This window comes from Cimex lectularius, unplaced genomic scaffold (genome assembly GCF_000648675.2).
Source record: "Cimex lectularius strain Harlan isolate CLEC.00 unplaced genomic scaffold, Clec_2.1 scaffold50, whole genome shotgun sequence".
NCBI classification, from domain to species: domain Eukaryota; kingdom Metazoa; phylum Arthropoda; class Insecta; order Hemiptera; family Cimicidae; genus Cimex; species Cimex lectularius.
Window position 1 is genome coordinate 800,312 of NW_019392716.1, and position 14,044 is coordinate 814,355.

Below are 14,044 nucleotides of genomic sequence, written 5' to 3' on the forward strand. Positions count from 1 at the left end.
CTAATCAAATTTTTCGATGAATGGGACGGTGTGCTATATGTTCAGAATAGCGATACAATAGCTCTCAAAGGGCGCAGTATAGTACAAACCTCTAACATCACATCTCACACCTTATAAAAAAAAGTTATCAAAACTGTAGTTTATTCGCTTCAGAACGTTTTGATCTGCCTTTACTCGCCATTTTGGTCTTTCAGATGCGTTTGACCTTCTCGCGTTTTTCATTATGTTTTTGTGTCATTTCTATTAGTTGGGCCCCTTTCGGAAGAATTGTCATTAAACAAAAATCATACAGACACACTACATAAGATGGCGAAACGCGTCTGACCATCAAAATGATAACCTCAAGAGGAAAAATCATAAATTCCTGCTTGCTACTTTTATGCTAACTCTTTCGTCTGGTTTCGTCGATAGCCTACGTACCCCGGAATAAACACCTCCTGCTGTATTAATCCTAATTTTATTACTAAATTATTTCAATTATTAATTAATTATTAAATAAAAATAGACAAAGAGTTAGATGTATCGACCAATTTTTTTCTCACGGATAATCTGATATTGGTATGATTCGGATGAAGAACAGTGTTGGAACTGAGTCCATCTTCAAAGAAATGTCAATGTATTTATTAGAAACTTAATTATTTCACTTTGCAGACTTCTTTATGATTGGTTTATCCTGTTGATCCCTTTAAAATAGGTCGAAAGCTTAGTAGTTAATTCAATTTTTTTTCATCCGGGCCATACCAAGATTCAAATTACATGTGACTGTGGGGCATTTCTTTTACTGATGATAGTTGTTACAAGTTTAAAAATATTTTTAGTACGGAGGAAAGGAAGTCTCTTCTTTTCAGAATCTTCAAATCTGAATTCATTAACGCCAGTGTTTTACAGAAGATCAACCGATGATGACCACAGTCCTTGGCAATGTTAGGACTGAGTGGAAATTTGAGATTGCCTGTAAAAAACTTAAATATGTCAATCTGTAGACATATTTAAGATTGTTTTGTACTGATGATGACCTTAAAATAGGTCGAAACCATGGCAGTAACAACTGAATTTGCTTTCTTCTTCAAAATCATAATCTTTTTCCAGAGTAATCGTGAGTGAGAAAATCTAAAAAAAAAATTCTAATACTGAAAACAGACCGAGACTGCTGTTTTTGATGGTCCAATATCTCCCGTACAATGAAGATGGCGAAATGCCGAAACGTGTCTAAACCAACAAAAATCAGCGAGGATAGGCAGACCAGAAAGATAGGTAACTATCAAATAATAGATTTATTGTCCCGCAGACACATGAGGAAATTTGACAACATATTTATTAGTCAACATAATATTCTTCTTAACTTAGTTTCCTTCTTGAAATAGTTTATAGTTGCGGGACACTTTTCTAACGATTAGGAAACCTTTTCTATTCCTTATTGCACATTATTCCTTTCGATCATCCCTTTCCCAACGGGAAACATTGTTCCAGATGTTTCTCAAGGCTTTATCCTTGGCCCCATCCAGTTCCATGTGTATTTTCAAAATACCTCGCCCTATAACGTAAAAATGGTTATTCACGCTGACGATAACCCTTTATTCTCTTCTTCCTCTTGGAGATAGAAAGAATATCAAATAGATCAATAACGCAATGCGCTGCATGGGAAGTTTCCACCGTAGTAAAATTAAAATTAATCAAAGTCATAACTCTTCTAAACCAATATATTTAATGTATATATTTGTAAAGAAAAATGTCACATTGCACAACCAAAATTTTTTTAACTTTTAGTACCTATATTTTGTAGATAACGGTTTTTTGAGTTATGGAGATTGATGAACCTGCACTTCGGTCGTTTCCGATCGTTTTGGTCCGCTTACCCTTGCAGGTTTGCTATTCAGCGGTGGGTCTATGCGCCTTGATGAATTGAAGCTCACCCCGCTTATATCCCTAACACAGAAGTGAAGATGGCAAGAAGCAGAAACGCGTCTAACAGGCCCAAATGTTTTTTAACTACCAAATTCTAAATTCATTACTGAAAGCGCGACGCGGCGCTCTGATTAGGCTAAACCGGTGCAGCTATGTGTCAGGTATGTTTTCACATACCATGATTTTTTTCCTGCAAGATTGTATTTACATAAAAGAAATAATTTAGAACACTGTAGAACCAGCTAATATCAATATCCACTACAGGCAGAAAATTATTAAAAACGATAAAGATATATAGGAACAATCGGGTGATGAGAAAACAGAGAATGGAAAAGGAAAACTCGTTTTGTCTTGTAAAGAATAGGCTATAAAAACAAAATATTTGCATAAATAAATAATTTATTGTAATAAATAAGTATATACAAAAATATTTGTAAAAAAAACTTATATTAAAAATTATGTAAAATTGAATCGAAATTATCTGTCGACGATTGTAACAAGTTATCTTTGGCATTGATTAGTGTAAGTTACGCAAGGACCATCTGGTCCTAATTATATTTCAAAACGCCGACCCCTTATTATTTTCATTTTATACACTGAGTTAACTTTTGAAATATATTTTGAACTTAAAATATAATAATGCCTGTTAAGTTGTTTGTTTTCGTTGGCCCTCGAAAAGCGTCAATGTACCTGAAGAAAGACTAGTGTGATTTTTCCACTCACGGAACATGATCGATTCTGTAATTAATGAATTTATTTGTAATAATTGATCGGTGGACGTCTCCAGTGAACCGGGGGCGCGGGCGTGGCAACCCTTCGCCAGTCTTCGTGTCCGCCCCCGCTTTCGTATCCTCCCCCGCTGTTTTTCTGGAAATGCTCTTTCAGTTTCAAAATGATATTAACCAAACTGATGAGAGTGCCGATTACGGAAAGCCCGAAGCTTTTCACTTCGACTAAAGTGTTCAGGGCGTTCAAAGCCGTGCCTATGATCGACTTGACCATCATAACAGACATATACAACTGGGCCATTCCGTTCTTCTTTTTTCCTAGAAAAATGAGTTTAGTTTAGCCAAAAAATACTGTTTAAAAATAATTTATATTATTTGTTAGTCGGTCATGCTTACTTTCTTCAGAAGTGTCTTCTTCCATGCTCACCATTTCCGTAGAATTTTCATCTTCTTTCGCTACACTAATGGCAATGACTGCCAATAAGACAACTCCTGTAAGGACCACTCTGTTCATTTTAACTAAAAGCAAAAAACAAAATTAATTTTTAAGTCAACACAAAACCTAAAAGTGTTAATAAAAGCCGATAAAAATATATTTAAAAAGCCAAAAAGCTAGTAACCTTATTTTACGACCCGAAAATGGGGTCGAGACGAGGAGTTTAGGCAAAGGAGGAATTATGTGAGAGTCAAGTGGTTTTTCAGGTTCGGGATGACCGTGAATTCAAAATATCCACAGAAATAATTACAATTTCTTCCCTATACTTGATTCTCAATGCCATAACTTCAATTTACTTTCCAAACAATCTCTCTCTCTCTCTTTCTCTCTCTCTCTCTCTCACACACACACACTCTCTCTCTCTCTATCTATCTCTCCTCTCCCTTTTTCTTTCTTGTTCTCAGTTAGAGATTGGTTTTACATCTACGGGAGAGAAAGTGGATTTTAGATGTTTTCCCAAATTCTTACTACTCAGTGGAAGAAAGGTCCACGAGAGCTAACTTTGCGTGATTAAATAAAACGTTTAATCTCTCTTTCTCTCTCTCTCTCTCTCTCTCTCTCTCTCTCTCTCTCTCTCTCTCTCTCTCTCTCCCTCCCTCACCCTTACCCTCACCCTCTCCCACACCCTCTCCTCCTTTTCCTTTTTATTGTATTAGCAGGATGACATTAACATCATAATAATTAACTTATAATAAAATAGTAACAAGACGTATCGCTATTTGCCCGTTGTTATTTGTTATTTAAATTAAATTTTTTGTATTTAAAACGTTTCCCAAAGGTAATACAAAGTAGATTTTTTGCAAGTCGTTGAAATCCAGGGTTCTGGTTTATATTATAAAATTTGAATTTCGTCTGATTTTTTTAATATGCTGTGAGTGGATCGTGCATAAATTTACCCACGGATCATAAAGTCTATAAGACTTTTCCAGAAACATCGTTATCATAAAATTAATTAAAGTAATTTTGTCGATTTCTACAATTATTACATTGCGCACTGGCAGGATGAACAATTTGCACATTTTTTGTTGTCTGAAAATTCTCTTGATATCCCGGTCGAAAACCAAATGAAAAGAAAATCTTTGGCAAGTATTCAAAAACTTTCGATCCACGTCTGCAAAATATCCACGTTCGTGAAGTAAAAGTGTAGCTTGTAACCTACACTTCCAATTTCAAAACTTGCGATCTCATCACTAAAAAATTGACAATATTGGATCCTTCATCTAATGGCAGCAGGAACGTGTAAAAATGTAAATGTTTTTAAAAAAATATATAAAATAGACCATTGATCTGCCGAAATCTTCAATATAATAAATCTTAATATGGGTCAATATAAAATAAAGCACAAAACGGTTATAAATTCAAGTATACTTGTCAATTAAGTTAGTATTGTTTGAATTGACGGATTATCTGCATCCTACGTTAAAACTGGGCAGTCGGCTTTCGTTGGAAACGTTGCAAATATTTTGTCACTATTTTCGATCCAGAAATTGTCCATTTCGTTTCAGCAGTGTAAAGTAAAGAGCTAATTACACCATAAATAGCCAATTAGTCACCGAAGAAGAGAAGCTTTCGCCCGGTCGAACTAGGTCTCCGACAGATACCGGAAACTCCGGATTCATCCCCGGCCAGTAGGACGTCCTCAGGTTCACCGGCTTTCGACCCTTTCCGGGCGAAGTCGCTGCCATTTGAACGAGGTCTAATCCGTTTCGGGATTTTACTTTAAAAGCTTTCTTTTCGAGGTTTTTGCCGTCCGAGTGAAAAGGGGGATCTGATGAATAAATCAACGTCGAAGTGCAGCGTGGGAACTCTATTGTACAATAAACAGCCGGTATTTATTTTTGCCTAAATTTGACTGTTGAACTGATCAATTATAACTTTCTTCTGTTTTGCCACGACCGTTATTCCTTTTTATAATTTTTTGTCGACAAAAGCCAAACGAAGAAAAGTTCAACCGATTCCGTGGCATGTGAAGACGTCAGCCGGATTAATTAACACACCCGTGGCATATAAACACTAGGCATTTTTAAACGGGGATACATTTTTTGTTTCGCTCTCACTTTTACCTATCTTTTATATTCTATCTCCTACTCTCTCTCTCTCTCTCTCTCTCTCTCTCTCTCTCTCTCTCTCCCTCTCTCTCACTCTCTCCCTCTCTCGCTCTCTCGTTCTCTGTCTCTGTCTGTCTCACTCACTCTCTCTCCCTCCCTCGCCCCTCCTCTCACACACACTCTCTCTCTCTCTCTCTCTCTCTCACTCACTCTCTCCCTCTCTCGCTCTCTCGTTCTATCGTTCTCTGTCTCTGTCTCTGTCTGTCTCACTCACTCTCTCTCCCTCCCTCGCCCTTCCTCTCACTCTCTCTCTCTCTCTCTCTTTCTCTCTCTTTCTCTCTCTCTCTCTTTCTCTCTCTCTCTCTCTCTCTCTCTCTCTCTCTGAATTAAATAAATGTAGATTTGGTTATTATTATTGTTCTACTTAGCATTTAGCTTAATTTTTTATTTTTTATTATCATATACATATTATTATCTAGAAGTAATTTAAGTTCAAATTGTAAAATGTTAGTTTCTCGTTCAGTGTAAGAAAGGTCAAATCGACCTAACCCTGCAATATTTGTAAAACTGAATCATTTATCCCTCTCTTTCTCCCTCTCCTTAAGGTTTTCTATTTATCTCTTGCTTTCTTCCTATTTTTCATTTCTTTTTATCTCTTTACATCACACTCTTCCTCTTCCTCTCTCATTCTATCTCTTTCTTTCCCCTTCTCATTCTCTCTCTCTCTCTCTCTCTCTCTCTCTCTCTCTCTCTCTCTCTCTCTCTCACACACACACACACACACACACAAAATAAAGACCCAGAAAACACATACACACCCCGCACAAAAACACATACATAATAATAATTTTTATCCGTGCTCAATAATTTATTTATTTTTAAATTTCGAGGATCAAAGGATTAATCCGCGCACCATTTACTTCCCTGCACATCATCAGAGCCTAGGTGGATTAAGAGAAGATGTAAGACATTATCGACGGTTTTTATCGTATTAAATGATCACAGATGTGATGAAAATTATTACTGACCTCAGGGTGTAATTGTATTCTAGACTCACATAAAAATTAAATGTAATCCTTCTGTGTAGCTTCCGAAGGTGAACCAGGTTGTTTTCGAATTTGAACTGAAAGGGCCGGCATCGCTGTCGGTACGTATATATACCATCATAGGTGGTAGGGATGATTACTAAGTAGGACGGAGGAGCCCAAGCTTCATTGAAACATATATGTGGTGTTGGTCACGGATTAAATAATAACGGTGGACTTGAGGATGCCCGCTTGCACACTAAGCGTTATTTTAACACATTAGCCGATTTGAAACGACTGGGAAAAGTCTTGTGTCTTCTTTTCCTACCCCAAGACTTCTGAACCATTGAGAAAAACTGAAATATTAGACCTGTCCAACATAAAAGAAAAACGAGAATTTTTTATCTAATTTTCCATATTTGTTTTATCTACCACCGATTCGAAAGACAAACAAATAAAATACAGCTTAGAAAATCTTATAATCGATCGGGAAAATAATATCAGTTTAGGTGTAATTTCATTTACAAATATATCGAGCTGTTAGTTTCATTTTCTGCAAGATTTTATTGATAAAGGAAAATAGGCCGGTAACGGAGTTTTTCAGATTGAGATCTGTTTTAAACCGGATCTGCCTTTAAAGTACTTTTTACGAACATTTTTAAGGTCAATTAGATTATCTAGCGTAAAAAGATAACGTTAGATTAAACTTATCCCTGCATAATTGGTCTGTTATCTGTATTGGTATGTATAGAGATCTAAATTACATGTACACCCAATACAACATGTATATGATCATATCTATATGTGAGTGAGAGAGTGTGTGTTTTGTTGTCTTTCTTGTCTTTTTATGTATATGTGTGTATGTTTAGCGGTTGGGTGGATTTAGGTGTGCTGGGTTGATGCATGCAAGAGATAGAAACAATCAAGAAACTGCAGAGAGAGAAAATTGGAGCTGGCAGAGGACAGGAGAGAGAGAGAGAGAGGGAGAGAGAGAAGAAGAGAAGAGAGAGAGAATGAAAGAGATGAGAGATAGCGAGAAAGAGCGGGAGTGGGACAAAGATAGAGAAAGATAATGAGAGAGAGAGCCAAAGTGAGAGAGATGCTGTTTGCTTTGTTGTCTTATCATCAGAAGTGAGAAAACACCTAAAATCAATTCGCTCTCCGACAGGTATAAAACTAAACTCTAACTAAGAGAATGAAAGAAAGAGGAAGACAAAGAGAGAGGAGACAGAAAGAGATTGATTGATTGATTGATAGAACGTTTTATTTAACCACGCAAAGTTAGGTCTCACGGGCCTTTCTTCCACTTAATTTATTTTAGAAATAGAATACAAAAAAAAAGTTTTACATATTTTTTATTAAATATTTCACGTTACAAAAAAAATAATTAGTAATTATTTATGTAAAAAAATGAATAACAATAAAAAACTAAAGAATAAAAACTTTTACAAGAATTTTTTATGTTTATTCAGGACTTTAAATTAATTAACCAATTAGTTTTTAATTTTACTTATTACTCTAGCTATTTAAAGAATGCACAAGCATATAATATAATATGTACATAAAATTAACTAATTTCATTATTTTATGATGTTTTTAATTATTTTCCATCAGATTTTTTAGATTTTTTTCTTGAAAGTAGGAAAACTGCTCACAGAGGAAATACTATTTGGCACTGTATTAAAAATCTTTACACTGATAATTAAGAAAGCGTTGGAGTATGAGAGAGAGAGAGAGAAAATGAGAGAGATACTGTTTGCTTTTTTCATTTATCACAAGTGATCAAACTGTATATATCTATCTGCATATACAACTAATCTCAGAGGAATCAGTCGTGTAAATAAGTATCCAAACAAAGGATTATAAAATATTAAAAATAAATAATAATGGTCATTCAATAATATTATTATTACTACTACAGTATTACAATGTGTCTGGTATTTTGTTGCTAATTTCTTTTCAGTCTTGACAGGAGATACTACACAGTTTTGGCAATCTCTTTCAGATGTTTTGTACACTCTCACTTTTTCGCTTATTATTTAATTAAACTTGTATATTTAATATTTTGGTCGAGCGTTTAAGAGAGAGGGCCTCAGCCTATGAAGAATATGTAGCTGATCGAGAAACTTTTGAAATCAAGAAAATTTTTTTACAAACAAGAATATCAATTATTTACACTTACGGAAAGGAGCGTGAAAGTGATGCTGCTCAAATTTGGAATGAAATTGGCTTAATTTTGCCTTATTAGATTATTTCGAAAGTCAGTATCGAATACAGCGTGGAAAATACTTTAAAATAATGGGTAACAAGTGCATGGTCCCATTTTGACGGTACTGACTTGGTCATGGTGCTCTGTACAATTCTTCACAAAAGGAATGAAGACTAGTCATTGAAGATGACTATGGTAAAGTCCAAAATTAGTGAACTCTGAACAGACAAACTTCGTTTTGAACAAATTTCATTTATTTTTATCATCGAAAAACGTTCTTAGGCTAACTACTAACTTGTAACTCGCTCAATTAACATCCTATTTTTAGTAACTGTACAATTGAGTTATCCTATTATATGCAAAACAGAACAGGAATTAAGGTACAAAATTCGTTTAGATAATTTCTGATAAAGGATGTCAGATTACCCGCCCTGTTTGCCTCTGGCCAGAATAGTTTTTTGTTTCACGCCATCATCACCAGTGGGAATTTTTCTTAAATCGCATAACAGCGTTTTATTCAGTCACTTTTCAAATAAAAAACAGTTCGGATAATCTGTAGACAAAATTAAACGAATATTGAGAAATGGGGGATCAAAAATTAACTCAAACTAGTTCAAAAGATCGAAAGTGAAAACCAATTACATTTTTCGTTTTCCAGGTCTGCAAGCAGTAAATCAGGCTTAAGATTTTATAATGGAATGCTAAATCGACTCAGGAAATTAATTTCAAGGGGCATTTTCTCCGTGATAAACTGGAGCGTGTTGAGCCGTTTTTCGGAATAATCTTTTAATCGTCACGTTTCCTACATTTGAAATATGTATTTTTTACTCTACAATAAATTTTCTTCGACATAATACTATATATTTCTTTGTATCAATTGTTCTCTACAAAATGTAGCTACATACATTATTCGGCCCTTGGGATAATCCAAGTATCATGTTCAGTCGCTGGAAAACTGTCTTTAATATATTTCCCATGTGGTAATTCGTTGTTTCCTCATGAGGAAGAGAGAGAGATGAAAAAGTAGTCATCCAGTCCTGGTCCAATTTATTCACACGGAAAGGCCCACATTCGACGAGGAGCACTTTCACCTTTCTATTCTAGCGTAATTTTATACCAGAGTAATAAACGTGACCTTCTTTCCATCTAGTCCGATATTTTTGATCATTGTTTTCAATAAAGATTATCATTTCTAATATAAATGACGCACGTCGAACAAAACTGGCAAGTTATGACAATTTTTAAAAATAATTTTTATTTGTTCTGTACTTATGACAACTATTGGGTTGTCCGGAAAATAATGCAGGATTTTGGTATTAAACAAAAAAAAAGAAACTAGTTACTTTAAAGCAATGTTCTTTAATCACAACGTGTTGGTAACTTATTAATTCCGTCTGAGTAGAATTCAGAATTTTTAGAATTGATAAAGTCAATAAATGCATTTTCCAGTTCCGTTTGATTTTTGAATATTATGTGTTGTAAGTAGTGGTCCAGGTGTCTAAAAAAATGGTAGTCAGTAGGCGAGAGGTCCGGAGAGTAGGGTGGGTGAGGCAAAGTTTCATAGCCAAGCTCCAATAATTTTTGTGACGTTACACGTGACACATGTGGTCGAGCGTTGTCATGCAACAAAATGGGCCCTTTCCGATTGACCAAAGAGGGCTTCATTACTGCCAATTTCTGATGCATGGTATTAATTTGGTTACAGTATGATTCAGCATTGATGGTTTCGCCAGGATTTAAGAAGCTGTAGTGTATTAAACCAAATGAAGCCCACCATACCGTAACCATTACCTTTTTTTGATGAGTTGGGGGCTTTGGAAAATGTGGTCAGCGACGGTCGTTTTACTGACTTTGAGTTGCTCTGCAAGTTCTCGAACAGTTGTTTTGGGGTTTTCTTCCACCACTGATCGCAGAACATCATCATTAAGAGAGGAAGGCCTTCCACGACCTTCTTCATCTTCAAGGCTGAAATCTCCCTCCCGAAATTTTTTAAACCACCTTTGCACAGTGCACTCATTAACACAACCCTCGCCCCAGACTTGGTTAATGTTTCTAGCCGTTTGGGCTCCGCTTCGGCCGAGTTTAAACTCGTAAAAGAAAATCGTACGAAATTCTCGCTTTGACATTATAAGGATGACTGAATTATTTCCAAGTAGCGGAATGCTACAGAGGTAAACAAACAATATCATTTGGAAGAGGATTAATAAGTGTTGACATTCATACAAATGAGTAATCCTGTAAACGTAAACAGAATATTTTATATAGATTTTTTTTAATGAAAACTTAAAATCCTGCATTATTTTCCGGACAACCCAATATCTTAACTAGTGGCCAGTTGGAGCAACAGCCCCATTCCGTAGTCGGAATAATGGAACGGTATAATTTATGGACGTGAGAAAACGAATAGCAGACCGATAGCAAGCATAACATTGTTAGTCGTTCACTATGGTGTTGTTTTTTCCGTTTAGAGTTATAGCCTGGCTCACGATAGCTCAAGGGATAGATTAGTGGATAAAACATGGGGTCACAATAAGGGCTTAAAACAGAAATTTAGCTCTGGACGCAGACGATAGTGCACAACGATGTGTCGATGGCCTGGTGGTTCTCCTTCTGAAGAATAGAAAAACTCTAGATATACTGCGCGCACATCCATCTGTACACTATCAACAAATCGCGTGTTCAAGTTAAAACTTTCGTGCCTTGTTTCAGCTAGTTTTGTAGGCTTCAGCCTAAGGGTTTTTAGCCAAAATGCCACCAAGGGCTGTCAAAACTGCGCGGTTAGTTGTTTACTTTCTGGGCGTCCTAAACTCACATCCATAACAGCTTTGGAGGAGTCTATAAAATAAAATTGACCTACGATGGAACTTCACTTTCACGTGGCAACAAATCTGATATGAATCAGTGAATCTGTACTTGTATTTTAAAACAGTTAGGTCCAAATCCTGAAATTATTTCTTTGTCGGAAAAAGAGGCAAATGTCATTTCGCTGTTGTAATTCCGACATATCGTTCATAAAATTAGGAACGGGGTCTTTGGGATCCGAAGGAGGCCCAGCCGGGAGCCAGCGGGGGACATCTGTTTGTGGCGACGTGGAAGGTTCTTGGGATGGTAAGAACTGGAGGGGGCTTGAGCAGTGGGTTTAGGATGGGTTGAAAGACTGGAGTGAAACTTGAGGAAGCGGGAATGTGTCAATTTTTTGTCGAAGGAAATTAAGGGCATTGCGGATAGTTTGGAGACATAGTAATGCATATGGAAATTATTCCGAGGACTTTTGATTGAAATGCTTAGACTCGTTGGATGTTAGTTGGCTTGGTGGACACCTCAGCTCCGTTTGTTCAAATAAGTCGAAGTAATGTTTTGTTCAGAGTACTTTACCGTCATATCAGCCTTCGTAGGTTTCCAAATCGTCTATTCAGGCTTATCACTTGAGTCTTGTCCGAGGATTCCACGTCAGTCTACTGTCTAAAAATAAGCCCTAAGTATTTTACTTGCATAGATTACAGTACTTTACTGTTAACTCTTAATACGTGGGCAAGGTTGTTTGTTTAGCGTGAACGTAATTTGGGAGCACATGTTAGGTTCAGGTTCATCTTTCACGTTTTACACCATCAATGAGCTCAAGATGGCCCTGGATATTCGAACTTGGGTAAAGTAGGGATTGGAGTTAAGAGATAAAATTTCAGCATCATCCATTGGTTGTAAGATGATGTTGGGATATTTCGGCAAGTCAAATGGTAAACAGGATGGAATCAAGAATGCTCCCTTGAGGTACGCCGGCCTGGATTGGTCATAACTCAGAGAACTTATTGCCGCTCTGAAGCAACGATCTGTTTGGGTTTGGTAGTAAGGAGTGGATATTTTTTATTTATTTATTTACTTTTTAAAGACCTTCACGTTGAGCTCTTTGGGATGGTGGGTACAACCGTTATTTTTTTATTTTTTGGTATTTTCCTTCACTTTTAATGATGCATTATCAAAATTGGTCATCTTTTCGCTTTAGGAACAATTTTATATAACGTCCGATATAACACGATTTCACCTAGGCTTCTTGCAAGTCCGCGGGGATTTTGGCTGGATTCACCAGACACCGGGTTTAATTCAAGTTCCAATTGTGGCCGATAACTAGAAAGTGTTTACGAATTCTGATTAAATTCCCAATGGATTCGGCATCGACGGGTGAAAGGGCGCGACCCGATCGAGGCTCGTTTAGAAGGCAGGAGTCATATTTTAACAGTTATATTCCATAGGTTGGGAGGTCATCTGCCCTTCCCTCCCTGGCGATACTCTATCTCTTATCTACATTCACCAGCTGGTTGACCATTTTCTGCTTTCCCCATTTCTCATGGCAATGACCATTGACCAGTGGCGGATCCAAGGGGGGTGTAAAAAGAGAATTACCCCCTCCCTGGAGCCAAAAGATGTTACAGTAAAGATGTTACATGTAATATGTCTTAGTTTAGCTTTAATTAAGCGAAGAGGCTTATATTTCAGGATTGAAACCTTGATCTGTTACCTCTGATAAACGTTCCCAAAATTAAATCAGTTTCCTCTTAACTTGTCTCACTTTTGCTTTTCTGTCTCCCGGCTACTTCGATCATTCGATTTGATCTCAAGAAACGTATGTTGATTTCAATTTTGGGTAGATTTCTTTAAAAAATCTCGTGCTCTCTAAGGATCGCATTTTTGATCGCGTACCAATGAAATTTGGCAGGGTGGTAAAGAATCCTATAATGACGGTTGGGATAGTTTTTTCAGCCAAATCGACTGGGGGTCGCAGTTATAGGCGATTAAAATAAAAAATCCAATCAAAATTTTTGCGTTTTCTCCCGCACAACAGCTCGGTTTGTTTAACTTCACTCCCTCCTAGCTCCGCCCCTCAGTATTGGATTTTGGCATTTTTGGTACTGCGTTTGTTAGCTGGATTCTTCCTGTAACTTTCAAGCCCGGCTTGGATTAAATCCATGCAGTATTTTAAAAGTTATCATAATTCGTAATCATCCCATTTTTAATCAGGATTTTTTTCTCAAATACCCAAACCTAATTTCTTTCTTTCAATTAATTAATCTTTATGTAAGGAATTGATTGAGATAAAAAAGTTAGTGGCACGAGCGGGTTTCGAACCCACGACCTTCGGCTTAATACGCCGCTGCTCTACCACTTGAACTATGGTGACTTCGATCCACTTGGACACCAACTTCCCACCTGGAATTTGGATCTAATTTCTTTCGTTTAAAAGCTCAAATTAATTTTTTTTATATATATAATAAAATGAAACCGTAGCCGTTTCTTAATTTTTTGTTACCAAATATGCCAATATTTCTTTTAAATTAACAGAGAAATCACGGTAAAAAGCAAAAGTCCTTAAAATTGTATATATTATTTAAAGTTACACGGGAAAATAATTAACTAAATAGTTTAAATAAAATTTAAAGGGATGGTTAGGATAATTAATAAATAAATTTAGGTTAATTTATTTATTAATTCTCAAATTATTATACTCCAGTGAATTATTGTGTGAACTGCCATAGGGCAGGACCCACCCTAAAATGCCATGTTAATCACACTTTTTGAGTGCGCTGTTATCAATATGTATTAGCAAAGCATAATGTGTATGTACACAAAAGTTAAATAAA

The 14,044-nt window shown here is 36.3% G+C and overlaps 1 protein-coding gene across 4 annotated transcripts; it reads right to left on the minus strand.

The window, feature by feature from the left end:
* Positions 1 to 2,371: 2,371 nt before the first annotated feature.
* Positions 2,372 to 11,819, minus strand: LOC106664190. Of its 4 annotated transcripts, none has more exons than XM_014389647.2 (3): positions 11,787 to 11,819; positions 3,030 to 3,152; positions 2,372 to 2,951 (listed from the first exon to the last, which is right to left on the minus strand). In XM_014389647.2, the coding sequence occupies exons 2-3, from the start codon at positions 3,145 to 3,147 to the stop codon at positions 2,659 to 2,661; spliced, it is 411 nt and encodes a 136-aa protein (XP_014245133.1). In that variant the 5' UTR covers positions 3,148 to 3,152; positions 11,787 to 11,819; the 3' UTR covers positions 2,372 to 2,658. The 4 variants fall into 4 exon arrangements, with proteins under 4 accessions (XP_014245133.1, XP_014245132.1, XP_014245131.1 ...); XM_014389646.2 differs by lacking the exon at positions 11,787 to 11,819 and adding an exon at positions 6,235 to 6,318; XM_014389645.2 differs by lacking the exon at positions 11,787 to 11,819 and adding an exon at positions 6,206 to 6,312.
* Positions 11,820 to 14,044: the final 2,225 nt, after the last annotated feature.